The following is a 25,426-nucleotide window of genomic DNA, read 5'->3' as shown; positions in this document are numbered from 1 at the left end:
CTGTTTTGGACTTTTAAAGTTTTTTTAATTTTGCCCATTTTTGAATGTCGTTGTCGATGATGAAGCACTTATATTAACTTAATTAATATTATATTAAGTTGGGCCTACAGATGAGAAGGAGTATTTCGGGACAGGTCCGACCTGTTGGCTTTTCCTGACAATTACATTCATGAGCGCTACCACTTTTCTGGGCGATGCCATCTGCTTCCTGTGCAGACTACTGGGTCCCAAACTTCAGCACCTCACTGTTGTTCCTACATGCAGTTGGGGATGCCAGAAATATCAGCAAAGCCACTATTTGCCGCAACATTGGAAGAGTGTATTTGGCATTAAAAAAATATATGCACATCTTCATAACCCCCACATTGAATTTTCAAACACAGTCAGTGGCTGCTCTTCTGCTGGTGCAGATTCTGGGGATGGTGGGCTGACGCCTGTGCCAGACGAGCCTTTTTAACAGCTAATATAAATACGGGGATGAGATCTGTCAGCAGGCACTTCTAAGTCAGAACAAGTCATTTGTATATTGTAGTCAACATTTTTTCCAGATACTCTTCAGTCTGCAAAATGTTCTTATATTTAATCTTGACTTGTTGCCATGTCCTCTTTGGTCCATTCATGTTTGTACTGTATAAATATTGTGTAACAAAAACGATTTTATTTACAAATTTATTTCTTTAAAAGGTGGTAAGGTAAGTGGGCAGGAAATGGGTATAGAGAGAGAGAGGAGCACACCCAGGAAAAACTGATTCAAACCTGCACCACGGCAACAGCCTTTGTAAATGGTGCCCACTTGGTCCACTGATCTGTCCGGGGTCCAGAGGGGCATGATAGGTTTGGCCTTTGTGAAACGGGTGAAGCTCATCACGCTATGTCAAGCCTGAATTTTATCTCTTCTCCTGGATTTCTTAATCCTACTTTTGTGAAACAGCCCTCAGGAACTCGTAAATTCTAACGTATGAGTAGAAACAGAAATCATAATTAGATCAAACTGAGATCTTTTGTTAATCCATGTGAAATAAAACTCAAATGAATGTAAACCTGAACGCTCATCTTTTTTTTTTCATCAAAAATAATATTTTATCATTGTTTATCTAGTTAAATTGAGGTATTTTAGAGATAGTATTATTTTGCAATTCTATGAAATGTAAGTACATTTCATTTAAGCTTATTTTTGCAGATCTTTGTACACACACCGCAAGTGTTCCCCAGTTGAAATCAAATTCCCATATTAACAAAAGGTTTTATGATTGAATTTTCACCCCTTTCAATGCAATTATCAGCTCAGCAACATCAGGGAGCATCAACATGTCTTCTATAGCCTTTAAATTCATGCTACAAGACAGCCTTTAACACAACAACGAGCAGCTCAGATTGTTCCTTTTAGATGTTTATCAACTTATCAAGTCCCTGAGGTGACGCCCACATCAACAGAAGCACTTACTCCGTGCAATTTATTTCTAGTCAGCTGTGAAACAATATTGGCAAGCAGCAAAACTGACTCATAAAACAACATAAACATCCCCAATAGATTTGCCACCAACAGTGCATTAAATATATTAAACTACTTAATACGTTAATGTTTTCTAAGATGACTTTTCTTTCTTGCAGTACCTGAACCGAGGATGCACCAGATACTTCGCCAGTAAAGACTCTGAAAGACAAATAATGCAGAGCAGGAAGAGTACTGAGGTAATTATGTCCTGGAGTCGCTCCCTTCAGTCCAATACTGATCGAGATTATTTTTACCTGGTTTTTAATCTGTTTTTTCTTACCTCATAAAAATGTATTTTAAACTATGAAGTAAAAGCCACAAGATGTTGCACCATGTTACTGTTCTGCTTATCAGAAAATTGTGTAAATTCACAAAAATGTTGTTCTCCATGACAATCGAAGCGCTTGACTTAAAACAGTCAGAAATTAAGCCAAGAAATGATATCACATCTGTGTGTTTAATGAATAATGAATCACAGGAAAAGGTGGTGCCCTGCTGAGTTGCAAAGGCTGCAGGAGACATAATTAATATTGTGAAACATTAAAACAATGACCATGTTGTGTTGGTCTCTCCGGGACTAATTAGAAATGTTTATTTGCCACTTCTTCTGAGATACGTATTTATGATTTCTAAAGTTTCTGGAAAACATGTTTAGAAAGACACTTGGAGAGGGAACAGCTGCCAAGGCCCAGCCCATTTCACAAGATGTCGGGATGTGCCTCAGGAGTTAACTTTTACTTTGTGTTGCTGTGCTGCACCTCTGTGCAAGGTTTCCTGAAATTATGTTTTGCAGGTTTTGGTTTAATCTTGCTGACAGGCAATAATAATAATCAGATGATTATAACGTAGTATTGAAAAATCATAGCAGGCTGTAAAATGTTTGGCTTTTATAAGATATGGGGATCTTCTCCAAATCTGTCAAACTACAGTAAATGTGATTTTCTTTATTAGATTTTAATTGTTCTCACATTCCAGTTTCAAATTGACTTAAATCAGGAATTTAATTGACTTGAAGGGATACAACTATAGGTGAAAATGTATGTTGCTTATATGTTGCTGATTAGTTTAACTCTCATCTCTCTGTCCCACCTGATGCGCAGGAAAAAAAGGTGATGTTTAATTTCTCCTGAGGCCTTTGTTTTTCCTTGTCTTTCACCTATATGATTTAATGAGCTTCAAACTGTCAACTGAGACTGTCGGGGTTTATAAATAAGTGCATGCTACCTCTTTTCTTGCATGTGCATGCTAGGTTTGGATTTGTGTTTGGTTATTAGAAGTAATTTGATGATCCTCTGGCTCACAAATTTTTCAAAGATGACACAGGTTATTTATATATTTTCATATTAACAGTCTCTTATAAATGTAATTGTGCAGTATTGTTGGTGTATACCAGTGGTTCCCAAACTTTATCTGGTGGGCCTCCCTTTGGTGCATAAGAACATTTTTGCCAGCGTTTCCCAAGCAGCACCTCTGATTATGCTAGCAATGTTCAAGCATTAATTGTTCCATTCATTCATATACCCCCACCCCCCAACAATGGCTCCCCATTTTTGGAACCACTGGTGTGTGTATATATACAGTAATTCATCATTTTGGCTCGTATACTGCTAAATATTAGGGTGTTCTGTCTCTAACGGGTCTGGTATTTTCAAATGTCAAACTGTCCCGGTCAAAACAAAGCTACAAAGCAGCGTGATGTGCGGTGGGCTTGCTGTGTGGTGCTGGTGGAGGTTTTTGGGATTTGCTCTTAACACCAGGTTAATTAAACAATGCTGAACAGAGGAATTGATATCACAACATTTGTCTGAATCATTAATTAGACAAACCCGTTAAACTACAGTTATTTTCATGTACCTTGTGCATTTTGCAGCATCTAAATATGGGTTCTCTGAAGGACCCTCTCCTTGACGATCAGGGGGACTTCAACAGGATGTGTGTGGCCATGAAGAGGATCGGTCTGAATGACACGGAGAAGCTGGACCTGTTCAGGGTTGTCGCCGGCGTTCTCCACTTGGGCAACATTGACTTTGAAGAAACGGGGAGCTCCTCAGGTGACACGGATTAGAATTACAAATAGTTGCAAAACCTATAACTGATAACATGTGAGGTTTTTGTCCCAATAAATCTCCTCTCTTATGTGCGTCACTCCAGTTTACACTAAACTGGTGAAGTAGCAAGGTCTAGCCATTGTGGTTTTGCGTCTTTGTTAGTCCACTCTTCCGGGTGAATGTGCCGAACTGAATCACTTACTGAAACGATTCATTTATACACATCTATTCCACAGTTGGAATGTGTGCTGGGAGCGATTCCACCTATATACTCACATAAACGCGCTCTTCTACACTTTTTTTGTTAACACTAAATAAAATGATCCCACTGCCTGTAATGGGCAGCACTGTGGGTGGGGGCTTAGCACTGTTGCTTCACAGCATGAAGGCTTCATAGGCGTGAGAGTGAGCATGCATGGTTGGTTTTGTATATGTGGCCCTATGATAGACTGGAGACCTGTCCGGGTGTACTGCTGCCTCTCACCTGTAATGAGCTGGGATAGGCTCCAGCAGACCCCCATGACCCTGCACAGGATAGAACGGGTATAGAAAATGGATGGATGGGTGGCCTGTAATGCCAGGAGGTATAGAGAATCACCAGTGGGATCAGTACGCTCAGTGATTCCTTCATTGAACATGTTGGTTTGAATTGAATGTGAACGAGTCCCTGGTGATTGACAGCAGCTTAAAGAGCCAAACTTAAGCTCAACAAGTCCAACAGCAATACCCAACTGTTCAACTGTAGAACAGTAAAAAGCATTCACACAGTGAGGAAACCTTTAAAATGCCAAGATTCACAAGTGGAGTCTGGTGTGTGGAAGTTCAGACTCACTGCAGACAGAGCACTGAACAGAACTGCCCCAACCATCACTACCTCACTGGGGATGCTGTGGGCTTCCTTCAGGCCCGCTTTCACCAGGCATAGCTTTGTTTCTGTTGCACCAGCACTTCGGTTATCCCCAACTCCCTCCAATCTGTCAATCAGAAGAGCTTTAATATCCCCTTTCAGTATTTATTTAAGAAATGGGATGGGAAAGTGGCTGGCTTTCAATCATTACAAGTAATAGGTTGGTTAAAATAATGTTCCCCATGACATGAGGAGGACATCATTACCCTTTTAAAACAATGCTCAGAAAATCAAGATTCTTATGTGTAATAACCTTGAGCTCCAGGGGTCTTTTAACAGATCAATTTCCCAGAAGAACCACACTTATATATCTTTCTTATTGTATTTATATACAAAATTCAACTTCCAGTCTGAATAAAAACCGAGCATTTCTTAAAGTCAGTCACATCTGTCTGATACCAATCTTAGTTACTATTGTCTCCTAGTTTAAAAAGACAAACAAAAAACAAACTTGAGCAAATTAGGAAGACAGACGTGTTTAAACATACAGTAAAAGCAGCTTGTGTCCTTCCCATTCAAAGTCTCAACTAGTTTTGCTGTTCTTTCTTATTTGGGCTTGTTTGTGTATTTATTTGCGCCCCCCCCCTCAGGTGGTTGCATCCTAAAGAACCAGTCAGGCCAGACTCTGGAGTACTGCGCTGACTTGTTGGGCCTTGACAAGGACGACCTGCGTGTCAGCCTCACGACCAGAGTCATGCTCACGACAGCGGGGGGCGCCAAAGGCACAGTTATCAAGTAAGTCCAACAGCAGCGAGTCAAACACTGTTTGTTAATACGCACATATGTAGGGAAATAGGGGACGGATAAGCCATTGGCTACTGCTAACTAATGTCACCTGGACTCACTGGATTGATGTTAGGAAATTTCTTCAAAAGGGATTCAAATTATCCAGTCAGCGATTAGCCTGTTAAAGTTAAATAACACGTGCAGTTGACATGCAGCAGTTGTGATTAATCCTGACGGCAAACAAAGTCATTCACAGCTAAATTGAACTTCTTGTGTGAAGGAGAATATGGCATTGACAGTTTCCCTGTTTACTTTGCTGGTGATGTGGGGTTTGAGTGATGGGCCAGGTTCGCTAGATTAATATTTCAAAAGGGCCAGATGTCGGCCCGTCCTGCAAGTGTTTTCTCTGCATAAATAATGCAGTCTTGATCTGAGGAGGCAGGGAAGCATGGCTGCAGTACAGAGAAGCCCCGGTGTCTGGGGAACAGGTGGAGGGAAGGCAGACTGTCTTTGTTACTAAGCTCCAGACAAATCCACCCGACCCCTGGGAGGTTGTGGGTAACAGAAGGGGGTGGCCAGAACAATGGCTTTTAACTCCTGTGCATATAAAATATTGCAGCACATAAAAGTACCTGTAATTGAAATCCTTTTGTAAAAGGTCATGTGTGCTTTTAGTACATTTAATCTTTTAACATGGTGAAATCTATAAATGTCGTAAATTGACAACCTTAGTTTTAGTAGAGGTTGACCACAGTTGTTTGTAATGGATGAGGCCTGACTGAGATGAGCATCAAAAGAAAGTAGTTGAACGGTTTTCATTTTGAATTCAGCTTCTGCCCCGCTGGGGCGGCCGACTTGAACTCTGGCTCATTGTGGAGCTGCACTCACTCAACCTCTTTAAATAATTTTAACATAAACTGTGGTAAAGTGCCAGTAGAGAGCCGGGTAGAGTTCAAAAGCCTCACACTTTAGTTTTAATGCCTTTTCTTTGACTCAGGAACCCTCGATCTTCAACAGCATCACTGTTTGAATAAAAATATTTGACTAAGGAATATTTTTGAAGCACTGTGCCTCAAATGTTATGAAAACAGCACAGCAGAACATTTCCTGCTGCATTAGAAAGGGGGTTGATTAGAAAAGAAAAGAAAAGAAAAGTGAGAGGTTTAACAAGAGACTTGCATGTCCCAGTTTTGGACTTTCTTTCACTGCCCCACTTTGCGTGTCCCTCCCTCCAGGGTGCCTCTAAAGGTGGAACAAGCAAACAATGCCCGCGATGCCTTGGCAAAGGCCGTGTACAGCCGCCTCTTCGATCACGTGGTCCAGCGGGTAAACCAGTGTTTCCCGTTCCAGACCTCCTCCAACTTCATCGGCGTCTTGGACATTGCAGGCTTTGGTAATGAAATGTAGTCAGAGCTGGAAAACGTTACACACTTTCTAGATTTAGCAAAACAACTGGTGACATAAGAGTTAAAATTTCCATAACATCCCCAATTCATTCCACTTTTGATCCCATTTAGGTGTCACTTTTTCATAGCTATTTTCTGCATTAATCCCATAAGAGAATCCTTTTTCTTTGCAGCTTGTTTTTTTAATTCATTATGGTACTTGAGTGGATGTACATATACTTCATTACCAGGGAGCGATCGTTTCCACCTCTGCCATAATTGAATTTGGCTTTGCAAAATATTTAATTTCTGGAATTAATTGAAATGTGTGCTTTTTCCCACCTTCTTAGAATATTTTGAGCACAACAGCTTTGAGCAGTTCTGCATCAATTACTGCAACGAGAAACTGCAGCAGTTCTTCAACGAGCGCATTCTCAAGGAGGTGAGTGAGCATCCCTTTGATAAAGGCGATTCGGTGCGGTTTACTTCTTCATCCTGGGAAACCCGCCACGTCCCGTCACCGATGAGCCAAACTTCCCGATTATTTCATGACACTGGTTGGCATGTGCAGTTTCTTTGTCTTACTCTCTCTCTTTTCTGTTTTGTGTTTTCCATTTATCTCTCCTGTGTGAGCGCTTTCATTAGAATGCTAATTTCTCAGGGGAGATGATGATGCGTGTTGATGATGCCTGTGATCTCTTAATGTTATATTTTTCCCAACGTCTGTAATTAATGCACCACATTTTAACCTGAATGGTGTTTTTTATGTTAATTCATGTTTTTGAAGAGTTGGATGACACTTTAGAAAATTACTTCTCCTTTCATTTTTACATTAGGACACTTTAGACCTGTGTTTTTCAACCTTTTTAACCCTATAAAGTATCATATTTGACATTTCTGACACCTCTCTGCAGACCCACAATCAAAAAAAAGTAAAATTGTATAAAATTATCCAATGTAGTCAAAATGATACAAAATTATTATTCAGAAACGTTTTACAGTTTTTACAGACAGCACATTTTTTTTAGAATAAAAAAAAGATCCACTGCCCAAAAGTGTTTACCACCACTTCCCACAGTATTAGCTTAAATTAACTGAAATTAGTCTGCTTGTCAATAAAAATTAGGCACATTTCCTCAACAATGGCAAATAATTTGTGGTAACTAAATCATTTATTTAAATTTTTTTTTAATTATGTGAAAGTGGATCATTTTCCACCACACACCTGGTAATGTCCCATGACACACTTGTTGATTTATTTTTTTGTTTTTAACTTTACAGGAGCAAGAGCTCTATCAAAAGGAAGGTTTAGGAGTGAATGAGGTGCATTACGTTGACAACCAGGACTGCATCGGTGAGTCTCTGCGTTAGTTTCCCTCCTCGACGGACATCAAAATAGAGCACACACACACACACACACACACACACACACACACACACACACACACACACACACACACACACAAACATCAGCTCACCCACATGTCATTCATGGAGGTCCTAAAGTCTTATTGTCCTCTGAACGGGCATATCTGTGTCTCTGAGGAGGGCAATCACAATATTAGTGAAGTATTTGTGGGTTTTATGTCCCGTTTTGTGTTATGAGAATCTGGAGAAATTACAGCCACTTGTTTTGCTTTCTACCGATCCCCCAATGAATCCTGGAAATAATGAGATGAAGTAGTCCACGTATAGGGGTGAAGCAGTTTGATTTGTACTTCAAAGGTTGTGATTGTTCAGGTGTGAGGCTAACTGACAGCACTGAACAACATTTATGACTTGCAAATGACCGTTTGGGTTGGCCATTAATTCACTCATCAATCTTCAGGATTTATGCGCAGGTGCTTGTTCATGCAAATTTTTTTCCAAGGTCCTTGGCTGTCACATTATTTTTCTAAACATAATGTACCATGAATAATTCAAGTGTGAGACTAAATGAGCATCTTGATGAACATGTTTTGTTCTTTTTGAATATTCAACTCCAGAAAGTGCATACAGTGGTAATTTCCGGTATAACTCATACATGCAGACAGAACATTTAGGGATCATGTAATTTATGTATCAAAATGGCTATTGTGAGTCCCACATCGCTCCTAAATAAACATGAAGCAGGGATTTAAGGTTTTGCTCTTTCAAAGAAATGTCATCACTTTGAACTTGTAAAGTGACATGTGGCTGACCAGCCCCTGAAAATCAACAGGGGTCACGGCCCATTTGGTCAGAAATAAATCTCTCCAAACTTTATGAAACTGTGACTGACCACATCATGTCAGTCAGCTTTACAGCGAATATTTGAACTTCTGAGTGATATTGGATCAGTTCTCACTATCAGCCAATACTCAATAACCACATAACAGATTCAGTTTTTGAAAGAGAAAATGGGCATCAGAAGATTTCTGGTTTTCTGGGATTGGTTGCGAACATATTGCTTAAGTCGGCCGTTCCTACCCGATTCTGCTGGTCGTCATGTTGGGGTACAATTCAAAGAGTACTAAACCACAGAAATATCATTTTATTTTCTGATTCTAAAAGTTCATTAGTTCAGTGTCACGTGAGTGTGGTTCACACGCATGTCATACAGCCGAAGTTTTGAACATTCATTATAATCTATTACCTGCAAAAACAGACCCTCTAAAAATATGCATAATATTTTATGAATCTAGCCAAAATTGAATTGTCTTATTTAAAGCATAACTATCTTTGTCTCTGGGGTAAGGACATTTTTCTTGATTAAAATTCTTCAAAATAGCAAAATAGTCCAAAATACTCTAATTTAATAATTATCTACTGCATGTTTTTTTTTTTTTTTAGAAACAAGTATTTTTTTCATGTTTAAAATTGAGTCTTTGCAGTGACTGAAGCCCTTGGAGCCCATAGAATCATATTGAGGCCAGTCTTACTCAACTGTACCCAAAACAGGACAGTTGCTGAAAGATTTTATTGTTTACAACTTTGCACACTGTTGACTGTATCTGCTTAGACTGTGATTGGTATGCAGACAAGGGGGTCTGTTCCGCCTTGTTTTATTTATAGTGTGGCAGATGTCAGTCAGATTTTGCAGCATTCATATAGCATGAGCGTTGGAATCCTGCCACAACATGGACGCATCTTATTATAACCCCACATATTACGACGGTGGTGATATCCTTTTTTTAGCAGTAGCCAACTAAAACAGTGCTGGTTTGATTCCTGGCCTCACGGTCCACGTGTTGAGGTGTCCTTCGGAAAGACGCTGAAATGCTTTCACTGGGGTTTGATTGTGTACGAAAGAAAAGGAAAAAAAGCAGTGCATACACCCTGCAGAAAGGAAAGCTGTGTAAATCTCTGTGGACTAAGCCACATTCATACAGCATTCTCTATCACTATAAGAAGTTTCACTGAACACATACATCACATGATATATGGTGAACATTTGTTAATTCCAGATCTGGTAGAGGCTAAGCTGGTGGGAATCCTGGACATTTTGGATGAAGAGAATCGTCTTCCTCAGCCCAGTGACCAACACTTTGCTTTGGCTATTCACAGCAAGCATAAAGACCACTTCAGACTCACGGTGAGACATCTGAGCTGTCCACGCTTCCCCATCAATTCTTTCTCTTGATATTTTTCTTGCATTTTTCTAAATGTCTCTGGTATTGTGGTTGCTGTTTTTCCTTCTAAGCCGTCAGGCTGGAAAGATGTCACTGCTCCATCTTTTTGTCATCGTGTTTTGTTATTTTTTTTTTCTTTTTGTCAGGGTTAGTTCTGTAAATGACGCGCAGTCCAAGTCCCTCCCCCAGTTGCTGTCTTTGTTACTATTGTTTGTCTCTCTGCCTGTGTGTCTGTGAGCATGAAATCCTTTTTTAAATGTAGCCTTGACTCAAATTTAGTCTTAAGATTGGAGGTGGCTGGCTAAAACCATGTTATTGTTAACATTTAAATGGAAACAATTGACGGTATTTAAAAGGGTGAAAAATTGATCTAAAACCCGTGTTTGCTCTGAGCTTATGCTTCTGTGTCGACGTTTTACGGCTTTTCCACAGGGTCATTCATTATGGTTTTTTCTCAGTGATGCAGAGCTTAGACTTTTCTATGAAAAATGATTGGATTTTTGGGTCCTTCATTGAGGCTCCCAAGAGGAATGTGTTTAGAAATATCTCGACCAATCTCAGCACTCCTAATAACCAACTGCAAAGTACCTTGAACACAGTTTAAGGTGGTAACTTTATTTATTATGTTCTTTTGCTTTGCAGATGCCGATCTAACTCAGTAGTGCTCTGAACAAACACAATTCTGCTGAGACATATTGATGAATATTATTAGTGTATAATCATTGTTTATGTGTATTCAGATTATTATGAATTAAATTTTTCCTCTCACACTTAGGTTCCTAGGAAGTCAAAGTTGACCATTCACAGGAATCTCCGGGATGACGAGGGCTTTATAATAAGGCACTTTGCAGGAGCCGTCTGCTACGAAACTGTAATATTTTCACCAAATGTTTCTTTCTTTTTTTTAAATATATACATTCTAGTCAGTACTACATACAAGGCAATCATTTACATTGTTGAGTCACTTAGGGAACATTATTCAATTATTGAATGAATGTGTGTTGGCAGATGCGGTTCGTGGAGAAGAATAATGACGCCCTCCACATGTCCTTGGAGAGTTTGGTGTGTGAATCCAAGGACAAATTTGTTCGAGAGCTGTTTGAGAACTCCAACACGTCCAAGGACTCCAAACAGAAGGCAGGAAAACTCGGTTTCATCAGCGTTGGCAACAAGTTCAAGGTTTGTTTAGGATGAGCTTCTTTGATTGTTCTTTAAAATAGCTACTCTTCTATAAAATGTTACAGTTTTAATTAGTGAGATTATTACAACAGAGTTGTAAATTGGGTTTTTTAAAAGTGAAACTCCACTGAATGTCAACTCTTAAATACTACAGTACTTTTTGTCACTGTGGATTGATAGTGGAGCCTAATACTACAGAAAAGCAAACAAGAACTGAGTACCTTAATTTGATTCCACAATCCTGCACCGCTAATAACTGTCAGTGTATTAAGTAGAGATTAAATTATATATGGCTGAATGTTGGCTCAGAAATTTAGGCATATCAAATCACAAAATAATATTAGAATGTCTTGCTTTTGTAAAATGTTGTTGTCTGTATTGTTGCTTATCTTCTTCTCAGACTTTTGATAAATAGTGCTCTTGCTTTATTTCCCAGATCTGTCCTGTAACTGTTCTCCTTTCTATTCTTCTTCCTATTTTCCCTCCTTATTCTGAGCTCCACCCTTAGATTTCTTCCAGTGTCCCACCTCTTTCCCTTGAGAAATCCCTCATGATGGAGAAAGCTGGATAAAGTCAGCTAGAGGTATAATAGCAAGGATTTTTCAAAGCAGGAATCCAAGGCTTTTTTTGCCCTCCATATCCATTTGTTGGATGTTTCCTTCAAGTACATAGTGTTTGTGCACCATTTCAATACTTACACCTTCTTTTCCATCAGACTTGTAGTTTCTTTATTCCTTATTATGTATGCTTTTTCTTGATTGATAGTATTTAACTATGAGTTCTCCTTACCCTCATATGGTGACCAGGACATGCAACGCTCACACCTCATTTGAAACAGCTGGTCTTGGTTACCTTGCTCTTAACAAATAATGAAACAATTGTCTTTGCTTGGACACTCAGACCCAACTGAACCTGCTGCTCGAGAAGCTTCGCAGCACGGTGAGTAACAGGACTTTCATTGCTCACCTTTCAGGAAATCTTTTCATTTCTTGCACAATAAATCAGCACAAAAACAAATAGTATGAACTAAATATGCTCATTTTGTATCATTAGAGTTTGTATATGTTTTGATTTAAATGGTAGTTGTAGATGTTTGGGACAGACTTGGATGCAAAATGCTGTGTTAGTGCATTTTTTTTCTGACGCATCTTTGTGTGCAGGGCTCAAGTTTCATCCGCTGTGTTAAACCCAACCTGAAGATGGTCAGTCACCAGTTTGAAGGAGCTCTAATTCTCTCACAGCTGCAGTGCTCAGGTAAGACCAAAATATGATAGAGAAGATGATTTTTTTTATGTATTTATTCGTTTTTAATCTTTTGGATGAGTCTCTGTAGCGGAGCAGGCGGGGGGGCAGGGGGGGCGGCCGCCCCGGGCCCACTGCTCCGGGGGGGCCCACCCCGAAGAGGAAAAAAAAAAAAAAAGTGTTCTGAATAAAATAAGGAAAGTTGGACTGTATAGTCCCTTCTCCCCGTGTGTGTCTGCCTGTCATGCACGTGTTCGCACGCACATCTGTTTAAGGCTGATTTATGGTCCCGCGTTACACCAACACAGATCCTACGGCGTAGGGTGCGCGTCGCCGCGTAACCTACGCCGTACCTACGCCGTAGGAATGCGTGGAGCCAGTTGTCGCATCAGAGCCTTAACTCATGCTGAGTTTCAGCAGCTGAAGTTGATTAAAAACTCTCACCTTGCTCTCAATCCAGAGGGACTTCGCCGTTGATGAGAGCAAGTTTATTGTGACCAAAAAGACGAGTCATTATGAAATCCAGTGCTGAGGTTGAGGTTGCCAGATCTGACAGGTTCCAGCCCAAATGCAACGTAAAACTCACCGAAATAATGAAAAACCAGCCCGAATCTTACATTCTCTCTTAAAACCATAAATTATTAAATGCGTAATACATTTCATCTTCACATTACTAAATAACCTAAAAAAAGTTCAGGCTCCAAACAAAAACTACAATAAAATGGAGTAGATTAAAGCAAATATATTATCAGTGAGTTTATTGTGTAAGTTTCTACTTTTCTCTGCCATAATGGAAACTTTTTTTTGTTAATAATTTCTCCTAAATATTTAGTAAAACCCAGGAAAAGCAGCCCAAATATATATTTTTTTAGCCCAATTGGGCTGAAACCTGCCCAACCTGGCAACCTCACCTTGCTCTCAATCCAGAGGGACTTCGCCGTTGATAAGAGCAAAGTGATTGAAAGGTGAAGAACCGGCTGATGGTTCGGAAATAGTTCGGATTTGAAAAAGTTTTAAAATAAAAGTTTTTGAATTTTGGATCGTTCAATGTGCTACCCCCCCACCCCAGATGTAAATATGTTCTGTTGTGGTTCTCCGTCCACCGCTGGATGAAACCATCATTGGTAAGGCTGTCATAATATTAATTATTTCTGATAACATTGTCATAATGCTGAATATATGGCCTTTCATATATTGTTTGTTGCTGTTTGACCGCCGTGTCTGATTGTGTTAAATACATGTCGTCGTCGTGTAGGTTGAACACGTGTGTCTGAATTGTGCTACTTGGCGAATCAGACATCTATGGCTAAGATGAAAACTTAGCCTTAAAAATAAATATATCCCCACGATAAGTCATAATTATGAGATAAAAAAGTCGAAATTATGAGATAAAAAGTCGAAATGATGACTTTTTATGTCCTAATTATGACTTACCGTGGGGATATTTTTATTTTTAAGGCTAAGATTTCATCTTATTTTTTTCTTTTACTGGCGGAAATGAGCTTCCATAGACATCACTGATGTCATTTGAGTTTTATCTCCAGTTTGATACTTATATCTTAAACTCTGCATTAGGCTTATAATTAGGTTTGACATAATGACTGGTAAATCCATGGTGCTAGAACCTCATTTGAATGGTTCTGACCGTGTCGCTGCTGCTGTTGGAATTGTGGTTGGTTGGGCCTGATCTGTGGCATTTTTAGCGATTATGTTCTAACGGGGATGTTTAGGCCACAAGGGCCCATCTAGAATGCTTCGCCCCCCCTAGGCTGGGACCCCTGCTCCGCCCCTGATGAGTCTGTATAAAAAGTTCCCTGACTTTGCCCTGCTGTCATAGCAACAGTTATAAGGGTAACCCCCCATGCAGTAGATATTTTTTATTTAGTACAAATATTCAGATTCAATTTAATTGGAAAAATCTAGTTTGAGACACTTTCTCGGTTAACAGAATTTCAGGCTTTTAATAAAAGCTGCACCCCCATTCAGGTGATTGAGAAGGCGGGTCTTTGCTTCAAATGCAGATCAAATGTTTTATTAGTACTTATTTATTGCGGTGGACAGACAGATTTTCATATTCTTCCACACATGCATATGTGTGTGGTATTGTTTCAGGGTGATGTGTTTCTTTTCTCATATATTAAATATTCTGTGCTTGTTTGTATTAGGAATGGTGTCAGTGTTGGACCTGATGCAGGGGGGGTTCCCCTCCAGGGCCCCCTTCCACGAGCTCTACAACATGTATAAAGCATATATGCCGGAGAGACTTACACGGCTGAATCCACGACTCTTTTGCAAGGTGGGCTCCTTCACTGGGGAAGTCATGTGTACCCCACTGGGTTTAAATAATGAGTTAATCTGTTTAAGATAAAACCAGATTAGCTTTGTAATTAGCTCTGTACAAAAACAAACAAGCCAAGTCTAAAGGCAAATTGAGAAGTGATTAACTAAGAAAAAATGTAATGACTTAACTTCCCGGCACATAAATAATATTGCTTTGTTACCGAGTGTGGTGGTGTTTCTTTGCAGGCTTTGTTCAAAGCACTGGGTCTAAATGATCATGACTTCAAGTTTGGATTAACCCGAGTGTTCTTCCGGCCAGGAAAGGTAAAATATCAAGGTTCTATCTTGTTGTGTGTAATGTAAATGTCCAAAACCCGTGGTTCACAACCCTGGGTGTCTGCAGGCTTGACACCAAAGATCAGAGTGGTGCACAAATGTTCACTGCAAAGAGTTGTGTGAAGATGTGTGAATGCTGAGAAACATGACAGGGATCCAAATAAAACTATAAACTATATCTGTACTTTTATAAAAATCCAAGTGGTTACCGATTTATAGAAAGTTATTATGATAACAAAAATGCAAAAAGATTGTGATGATCAGGACTGAATTCTCATCTCTTGCCAGAAGTGTGCAAGTTGAAGGTGACCATTAGTGTTGTATTGGAGGAAAGGTGTGGCGGATTAAGTGTTGAAGATCATTCTTTCTCTGTGTGCTCTTACGCATGATGATGCAAGTAGGGAAGGCATCGAGGATGGGGGGCTACTAGGGGCCACTGGGGGCTACTGCCTTCAAGTAAAAGGATCACAGTTTGATTTTTGTCTGTGTGCAATAGTTTGCTGAGTTTGACCAGATCATGAAGTCTGATCCAGACCACCTTGCAGAGCTGCTGAAGAAAGTCAACAAGTGGTTGCTGTGTAGCCAGTGGAAGAAGGTCCAGTGGTGTTGCCTGTCGGTTATCAAACGTAGGTTATAAATGCACCATGCATTCTCAAAAACATCCCAGCTGGAGTGATTTGTTTGTTACAACTATCTAACCTTATGACGGCCTTTAATTACAACATCATTTTAATGTTTCTGTGCTTATTCTACCTATCCAGAAGGATTTTTTTTGTTATTATTTTTTTTTTTATTTATACATCATAAGGAACAGCACTTTTAAAGCATTTTTCTTGTTACAGTCAGTGTAACGATATCGATTTTTACCATTTAACAAACTATGACTGGGCTCCCTCACATTTGTGTAAAAGCATTAAATTAAATTACATTGGAGCTATATCAGAGCACTGCCTCTGGAAATGTTCATTTATCATTTCCTTCCCATTATTTCAACACTTAACTTTATATTGACTGATTTCATTTTGTGTGTCATCTGAATTTTTAATGGAAAATTGCTAAACCATGTCCATGTTATAAGTACTTTCGTATGCTCTTAACAATAAAAATAAATCATGAATTCTTTTTTTTGCATCTATTTCTTCTTTTCCCAACAACAGTCAGGAATAAAATGAGTTACAGAGCTCAGGCCTGCATTAAGATTCAAAAGACTGTCCGAATGTGGTTGTGTAAGAAGAAGCATAAGCCACGGTGAGTTTCCTGCCTTTTTCTTTTGTCTCTCAGTGCACTTTTTATTCGAACGGATTCACGCTTGGTGGGTTTTGATGGCTTTCCCACATCACACGTTTACGAGTTCAAACCAATCTCAAAAGTCATCTGTGGGCCGTAAGGAAATGAAGTGTCACTGTAATGAATTGGGAAAAACCATCTGTCTTGCCCTTGTTGGCTTGCATTTAGAAACATGGTTCTGGTAAAAGCAAATCATAAAGATGATGGGTTTTCAGGTTGTTTTTTTTTGTTTTTTTTCTAGATTTGTGAGTGGCTGCAGATGTTTTAATAAAAAAACTTGTAGCGTTGCTCTTCCAAAGAGTGATGGATAGGTGTCTGAAATGAAAACAATGTAGGGCTGCTTTTTAACGTCAGTGGAACATAATGTGGTCAACACTGCAGTTGTAGACGATATCTGTACAAATGAAAACACAGCATGGTTTGGAGAGACACAAAATGATACAAAGTAACTTCTACTGCCAACATTTGTATGTTAGACTCATCTGAGACATAAATAGGCAGAAAAAATGGCGCCCCATGGGAATGATGGTCCCATGTAAACAGCTGTCAACACATGTTCAGGTTCTGTTCATGGGTGAGGAATAGGCATCATGATCAGAACGGGTGACAGATCTAGGTCCAACTTGGCCCAAATACAGAGGTAAATCCAAGTGGGATTATATTTATATTTCAGATGGGCCCTCATACAAATGTTGGCTGGGTCCCTCAACCACGTTAACATCAGGAAGGATGAAATCTAGGAAAAACTGGTGAATCAAAACATAACTAAACTAACCTGAAAAGATAACACTCTTAAAAACAGTCGAAACATATGTGTCTGTTATTACAATGGGCATGATCATGATCATAAACAGTTTTATGTAGGGAATGCAAGAAAACAAATTCCGGTCTAATTAGATTGCTCACTGAAGTTATGGGAAAAACCTTCTGATTATGAAAATATACTGAACGCATGTTGTTACAATTTTTTTTTTAATGTCATTTTTTGATTACAGTGACATGGAAATTAAACTTCTGACATTCAAAGAGGAATTTGCTCTCTTCCTGATCTTTTTTAAAGGTTTATTTAAATCAGTGTTCATTCAAGCTGAAATTGTTATAGGCTTTGATTTATTAATAACACGCTCTTGTGCATATTTACTGTGTTATTGTATCATTGTAATGTGTACACATACAATGGTAAGAGTTATTCTGGAAAAATTACTTTATCACGCGCATGTACACTATGATGAAAATGCTCTTTACAGTCAACTGCATTTATACCGCAACAGTTAATTTTCCTTTGGGGAATAATAAAGTACTTTTTAAAATTTCAATTGAGTTTCAACACGTTTTGACAATAATACATAACACTGTTAAAATGTCATCGTAAATTTACATTGATATTTCACACATGCTCTTTTTTTGGCATAGAATTGATGGTATGGTCAAAGTTGGAAACCTGAAGAAACACATGGAACGTTTCACTGAGGTGGTGAACGGGCTGAAAGAGGGCAAGCAGGAGATGGCCAAACAAGTTCAGGAACTGGGTGCCGCCATAGATGCTCTGCTCGCAAAGATAAAGGTGAGGCCTTGATGTTATTATTCACTTATACTTCCTTATATCATCCTTTCCTTGAGAATGATGTACTAAAGGAATTAGAAGGCAAACCAAAAATATTGTTTTGTTTCATTGACTGAAGACTTTTTCCTTAATCTAATCTGTCTCGTATTTAATTTGCTTCCCTGCCTCATGTGTATAGATTCCAGGCACAAACATGATTCTCCTTGTAGAGGAAGACCTTATCTTTGGTTTAGACACTATGGCCTTTCTCAAGTTTGTCCTTTCCTCAATCTTTCTCTTTCTCACTTGAGGATAAAAAGAGCATGGTGAAGAAGACTCCCCACTGTTTTTTTTTTTTCTAAACGATCAAACTTGATTAGTGAAGTCCCAGTTCTTCCTGTGCAATATTCCGCAAAGTTATTAGGCCTTCTAGGTACAAATCATTACAAACACACTCACATGCTATCCAGATGTGTGCTCAGAATTCTCTGGCAGTGTTGAGTCTCATTCTGTACTCAACAAATCTTCCTTATTCAAATATAATTGCAGTTTTCATTTGTATCCTTATGAACACCAAGGAACCAGTAATTCCTGGGGCTTTCTTTCTGCTACATCCTAAACAATTGTTCATGGATTCTATGTAAAACTGTTAGCTCTTAAGCATACCCACTGCCAGCACTAGCGCCATTCTGAATTGTAAGATATTGCTCCTGGTAAGGTGTCGGATTGAATAATGGATGAGATTCCAGTGGCTTTTGCTCAGACCTCTATACATTGGGGAGAAGACCTTGTCATCTCTCCTCGCTGTGTCACTGTTAAAGAATCGCCCTCACGAATCCCCCCAGTGCGGTGACCTCGTCTCTCCCTTGACTGTCTGATACATATTTAGAGATTGAGCATTGTAAATGAGTTAGGGTTGTACTGGTTGCCACATGGGAAGCTTGTACTGTGGAATTGCTACTGTACTGTCTCTGCAGGATTGCTGGAGAAAAGAGCCCAATCAATTAATTCAATTCTTTTTATATAGCATCTATTACAACACAAGTTCTCTCTAGGCGCTTTGTAGAGACCCAGATCATGACCCCCGAGCAATAATTACATAAACAATGGCAGGTAAAAACTCCCCCAGTGGGAGAAAAGCCTTAAGCCAAACAGTGGCAAGAAAAACTCCCTTTGAGGAGGGAAGAAACCTTGAGCAGGACCTGGATCATAAGGGTGGGCCTCCTGACAAAGGCCAGCTGGGCACAGCAGGAAAAGGGAGATAGGACAGAGAGAATGAAGAACAGAGTGGGGAGACGGACGCGATTATTAACTGGTGTACTACAGGGACATCTATATAAACAAATTTAGACAGCACACTATGGCCTTTCCTATTAAAGGTGGTCAGAGGGTGGGACTGCAGGTCAGGATATCAGCTTATATCCAATAGACATCCATACAGACAGGTGGAAACAAGCACTGGGAGGAGATGGACCTGCAGGGTAGCGTGCAGCTCCTGAAGCTCTGGCCTGCAGACATGCACAGATGAGAAAAGGAGGGGGTAGACCAGTTCACGTGTTTTATGGACCTTGAAGAGGCATTAGACCATGTCCCTCGGGATACTTTGTCGGGTACGGGGTACTGGGTACCCCGTACCCGAATGAAACAAGAATTCGGTCCACATTGTAAGTATTAAAGGGGACCTATTATGAAAAACATGTTTTCTCTTACTTTAACATATATAAAGTGGTCTCCCCTCAGCCTGCCAACTCAGAGAAAGAGGAAAGCAACCAAATTCTGCAGTGTCTGTACAGCCGCCCGGATGAGCCATCCAGTGTGATGTGGCTTCTACGAGCCGTTCAGACTCTGCTCCCGTCGTTACGCAACCAAAATGCAATTTGCATCGGTTGGCTTCCGATGCGTGAAACCAAGCCCACAACTAACTCCGCCGGCTGGAACTTCTGCCATTTTTTCGTAGAGGTGTATCGCGTCATTCAGGCAGCCAATCAGCACAGTGCCTCATTATCATAGCCTCCCCGCCCACACAGAATCACGCATAGATAATGAGGTTAGAGACTGGGAAGATAAAGACATGGCTCAGAGGCTGAATTTCTAAATTATTTAGCAAAAACAATTAAAAGCTTGTTTTTAAAACATTCAAGGCCTGTTTAAAATAGGTATTAGATGCCATAATAGGTCCCCTTTAACTTGGATTATTCCAGCTACATCTAATTCAGCTGTGAATTGCTTCAAGCTAGTCCACTGGAAGAAATCAAACAAGTCTGGTATAAATGCACCCTTGTAAGTATCTCTGGGTCTTGATCACGAGTGGCATGCAGATCGATGCGATCTGTGGTAATGCAGACGCCGCACTGGTCTGTTGTGGTGAACAGGGAGCTGAGCCAAAAGCCAAGACTCTGATTACCAGTCAATATTTATTCCCACCCTCATCTATGGTGATGGACTGTGGGAACCGACTGACAGAACAAGATCACAGATACAGGCAGCTGAAATGAGTTTCCTCCAAAGGGTCACTGAACTCCTCCTCGGAGAAGTCCAGTTACCCAGGAGAAGAGTCGCTGCTGCTTTACACTTAGAGAAGCCAGACGAGCGGGTTTGTACATTTTGTGTGATTACCTGGACGCCTCCGTCTGGAGGTGTTTTGGGCATGTCCAACTGGAAGGAGGCCCTGAGGCAGACCCAGGACATGCTAGACAGATTATATCTCTTTGTCAGCCTGGGAACACCTTAATGTTCCCCTAAAAGAGCTGGAGGAAGTGATGGGGGAGAGTGAGTTGTGAGGCTCTCTGCTTAGGCTGCTACCCCAAGAGCTAATCTCGGATTAGTGGAAGTGGATGGATGGATGGATGGATGGATGGATGGATGGATGGATGGATGGATGGATGGATGGATGGATGGATGGATGGATGGATGGATGGATGGATAGACAGGTGACAGTTTAATTTCCTCAAACTCAGAACCGTACTATGTCACCTGTGAGCTTGTCACCCTTTTTTATTATGAATGAATACCTAATGATGGAGGTTCTCTGACCACCCTGCACATTTGAACTCCCCTGAGGACTTGATTCAGGGCTTTTGATGGATTAGAAAAGGAAATGTATTTCTTTATCAGTCCTTTGTGACCATGACTTGAAATTTGTATTCTTTCGACCACCAGAGCACAGTAATGACCTGGAAAGAGATTGACACACAGTACCAGGGACTGGTGAAATGCTCAGAGCAGCTGCTCTCCTCCATGCAAAAGAAAAAGCAGGAGGAAGAAGAGAGTGAGAGACTGAAACACATTGAAGAAGAGATGGAGAAAGAGAGAAAGAGAAGGGAGAAGGAAGAGCAACGACGCAAACAGGAAGAAGAGGACAGGAGACTGTAAGTGACGGCAAGGAAAATATCCTTAGATATTGAAAACACAGTAATAACACATCTTCTTTATTGTTCTGCTTTTCTTTTAAACACATGTTCTGTTTTCTTTTAACATTTTAGCAAAGCAGAAATGGAACTAAAAAGAAAGCAGGAGGAAGAAGACAGACAAAAGAGGAAGGAGGAAGAGAAGGTTATACAGGTTTGGGTCTCCTACAATATTAAGCTCTTCTATTAAACACTTTCGTCTGTTGAGAATTTGCAACGTTCATGAAATTAATGACAACTTCCACACTAGTGCCTTTTAAATGAGAACAGGAAATAAAGATAATATTTCTGAATCTGTTGTAGCCTCTCGTTCACCTCCAGTGAGGAACCTGACCATTCAAATACTGCCATTATTATAAAAATGTCTTTGTTTATATTGTATTTCTATAAAATGTGATAAATATGTTGAGTTTAAAACAGGGAAGCATATCTTAATTAATTGACAAAAATGCAAAAGTTGATAGTTTTGCCTAAACATTACTAGGTTTGGGTGGTACTTTATTGATCTATTGTAAATTTACAATATAACTTTTTCAACCAGTTCTTCATTATACTTTACAATAAATGGATTGTAAAGTTGGCCTAATTACATTTTACATATTGATACAAGTGAAAGCAGAATTTTTCCTGTAGAGGCCATTCTTCTGTGAAATGTGATATAGACAAATGTAATCATTAGCTGAGTAATAAAACTCCATCTTCCCAGGCGAAGTGAAATTAATATACAACCCAAATTCCAATGAAGTAGCGATGGTGTGTAAAATGTAAATAAAAAAAACATAATACATTTTTTTGTGAATTTCAAAAACCCATATTTTATTCGTAATAGAACATAAACAGCATATCTGAGAAAATCTGGCATTTTTGTGGAAAATATTTGCTCAAATCAAAAACGAGCATTTAGTAAATGGGTCAGTTAGCACAGGACGGTAACTCCTGTTTATGTTCTGTTGGGAATAAAATATGGGTTTATGAGAATTGCAAATCATTGCTTTGTATTTTGGTTTACATTTTATGCTGGGTCCCATCGTCAAGTGTCTGTAAAATCAAGAGAATTTGAAGTTTTTACAACATAAACATCAACAACAAAAAGAACTCTGCTCTTTGATTGCTACTGAATGTTTGTTAATTGTTCTGTTATCTCTGGACTAATGACCAGTAAAGCTTTATTAGCTGCCCCACAGACTGAATTAATAGGTTTAACCAGGCGTGGGCATGCAGCAAGGCAGTATTAGTATCTTGATTTTAAAAACTTGGCAATCACATTAAGTGTGTGTTTACAGGCAGAACTGGAAGTCCAGTTGGCTCTGGAGCGCGAGGAGCAGGTCCAGAATGCTGCCGTACTGGAGCAGGAGAGAAGAGACCGGGAGCTGGCCATGAGAATCGCTCAGAGCGAAGCTGAGCTCATCACCGAGGAGGGCCAGGTGGACACAGGCCTGCGCAGGTATTCTACATGTAAACACTGCATGGTATTACAGGCATGATACAGGCGGGATGATGGCCTGAGCTGACCTCAGCACGAGTATGTTTGTTTGTTTTATTCACTTTCACACATGTGAATTGGTCTCCTGGAGAAGCTATCAAACGCTTATGGTAGGAGCCAATTAACATACATACAGTAGGCAGGAATACATACATACACTTGCACTTAATACACACATAACACAACAAAACAACATGCACATTATACTAGACTACCACTTACATGCAACGTATCACATTACAAACACTTAACATGAAACATTTTGTGATCCCGGAGTGTACGTTTATATATATATGAGCTTAACAACTGATTCTTTAACTGCTGTTTAAATATGGAGATGGATTGTGACTTTTTAAGGTTGTCATTCAGCTCATTCCAAATCTGTGGTCCCCGACACACAACACTCAAACTTGTTCCCACAAGTTTACGTTTTTTCCCTATAATGAGGTGTTTGTGTCTAGTTTTGTGGGTGTGCTGGGGAACGGAGATTGGGATGAGTTGAGTTAGTCTGGGATTAAAACCTGAGACCACCTGATATATTGTACATGCATTATGGAAGTAGTTATATTCTTTGAGTCGAAGAATACCATAGTGGGCAAACAGATGTCGAGTAGGTGAGTTAAATTCAGTCCAAGAGATGGCACGGATAATTTTTTTCTGTAAAACTTCAAATTTTTTTAGATGACTGGGGTAAGTATTACACCAAATAATATTGCAGTAATTTAAATGAGGTTCAAACAAAGTTTTATAAAGAGTGAGAAGGGCAGAGCGTGGAAGCAGGTGTCTCAGTTTGAAAAACAGACCGACATATTTAGATAGTTTTTCCACAAGGTGATCTATATGACATTTAAAATTTAGACAGTCATCAATGAGGACCCCAAGGAACTTTGTAGAGTTTACTCTCTTTATTTCTTCATCATTTATTACGATCTGAAAGGCCAAATGTAACCGGCTTTCTCCTGTCGTTGTGTTTTCTCCAGTGATGACTCTTTTTCAGATCTTCTTTTACCTACATCCTCGGCCAGAGCCACGTAAGACACGAGTACCAAGAGTAACTAACAGCAGCAATAGTCACTCACATGCTCCTCACTCTCGTAACCCCTAATGTAGTCCCCAAAGCTCACAGCGGCTAGAAATAGATGCAAGATCATACTCGGCTGGCAAAGCCAATATTAACCTCTAATGTTCATGTCCAAGAAATATCCAGCTCTCCACATTGTTAGGGTTCTTGATGTGTTACTTTATCCGTGGGTTTTACTCATAAAGCTTTTAGAAGCTCGATTGCTACAAAAATGACTTTTCACAAATTCTTATTTAGGGAAAACAAGTACAAAGGCACAAGACAGGAAATATTAATAAAGACAAGGTGTGGAAAAAGTATTCTTCAATATTAGATACCGTTTGCAATAAAAAGATCAGCTCCCCTTCATCACACAGGTTCTTCTTTTTATCTTTTTTTTTGTCATTTTTAACTTTTCATTATCGTAAGAGCAGTTTATGTTTAGATTTTTAGTACCTCCTCAAGTTCAAAACAAGTTAGTCAATACTATATTGTGTCACTACGGATCACAAAAGAATTTAAATCACTTTTTTGTCAGTTTTTTCACATACTGTTGAACAAATTTTACCAGCAACCTTTCCCACACTTGCTACTTCTCAGGAGATAAGTTGTTCGCAAATTGGTGAACAGGATTCAGAAATGTGTGGCCATGGACTAATGAAACATAGGACGCTGTCTATATGTTCATATTGTTATGAATTATTAATCAATGGGAATGTTTATAAACTAACATTACACATTGATTTTTTTTCTCTCTGCTCAGCAGAGGTGAGATCTGCAACACAAAGGTTTTACAGCATGCTCAGTCTACAAAGATGTGGGGAAGGTCATATTCTGTAGGCACAGAGTGCAATGACAACACACACGCAGGGAGGTTTTGTGCGTTGCTGAGCCCCAACCTCTTCACACAGCACTGCAGTGACAAAAGCTGATCCCACTGACGTGAAGGGAATACAGTCTGAGGTGGGAAACAAAGTAAAGAAGTCTCAGTCTAGTGGAGTGGTGTAAAACATGCCATGGAAAAGCAGTAAATACCCTAAAGGTTGGCAGTAAGGGCAGAAAATTTGAAAAAAAAAAAAAAAAAAAGACAGTAACACACTAAAAACAATACATAGTATTCCCTCTCAGTTCCTAAATAACATCCACCTGGTACCTCATGCACTAAATGTTTGTTTTTTGTGGAAATAGCCCTGAGTTGCAGGGGCACCAGACCCGTTTAATGAGAGTTTTCACAAAATGAGTAGATAAGGGCGACCAGGCTGCAGGACCTCGCTGCAGCTCACCTTTGGCCCCTAATATAAAAACTATAGCAAGACAGAACATCCTGTTTGCATACTGTGCCTAGATTAAAGTTAAAACGCATGAGAGATGTTGTGTAATAGTTAAACGCATACTGGCCTGCATGCCTGGTCATGCAGGATGTCCAACAGATCTCCACTCTGTCTCCAACCAGCCATT

The 25,426-nt window shown here is 39.7% G+C and overlaps 1 protein-coding gene across 2 annotated transcripts in view; it reads left to right on the top strand.

The window, feature by feature from the left end:
• myo6b (myosin VIb) overlaps positions 1–25,426 on the top strand; it is a 46,611-nt gene that overhangs the window by 13,638 nt on the left and 7,547 nt on the right. The window contains exons 10-29 of one of the 2 annotated variants that reach the window (XM_061742956.1): positions 1,612–1,692; positions 3,366–3,546; positions 5,041–5,185; positions 6,412–6,569; positions 6,912–7,003; positions 7,843–7,915; positions 9,987–10,114; positions 10,927–11,022; positions 11,160–11,330; positions 12,231–12,269; positions 12,491–12,584; positions 14,738–14,868; positions 15,099–15,176; positions 15,685–15,814; positions 16,346–16,436; positions 17,889–18,039; positions 21,178–21,386; positions 21,501–21,579; positions 22,709–22,869; positions 23,889–23,939. In XM_061742956.1, coding sequence (XP_061598940.1) covers positions 1,612–1,692; positions 3,366–3,546; positions 5,041–5,185; positions 6,412–6,569; positions 6,912–7,003; positions 7,843–7,915; positions 9,987–10,114; positions 10,927–11,022; positions 11,160–11,330; positions 12,231–12,269; positions 12,491–12,584; positions 14,738–14,868; positions 15,099–15,176; positions 15,685–15,814; positions 16,346–16,436; positions 17,889–18,039; positions 21,178–21,386; positions 21,501–21,579; positions 22,709–22,869; positions 23,889–23,939 — 2,339 coding nt within the window. The remainder of the gene's footprint in view (positions 1–1,611; positions 1,693–3,365; positions 3,547–5,040; positions 5,186–6,411; positions 6,570–6,911; positions 7,004–7,842; positions 7,916–9,986; positions 10,115–10,926; positions 11,023–11,159; positions 11,331–12,230; positions 12,270–12,490; positions 12,585–14,737; positions 14,869–15,098; positions 15,177–15,684; positions 15,815–16,345; positions 16,437–17,888; positions 18,040–21,177; positions 21,387–21,500; positions 21,580–22,708; positions 22,870–23,888; positions 23,940–25,426) is intronic. The other variant, XM_061742957.1, reaches the window with a different exon arrangement.

Source organism: Cololabis saira, chromosome 16 (genome assembly GCF_033807715.1).
Source record: "Cololabis saira isolate AMF1-May2022 chromosome 16, fColSai1.1, whole genome shotgun sequence".
In the NCBI taxonomy this organism is placed as follows: Eukaryota; Metazoa; Chordata; class Actinopteri; order Beloniformes; family Belonidae; genus Cololabis; species Cololabis saira.
This window is presented reverse-complemented; position numbering and strand designations above follow the sequence as displayed.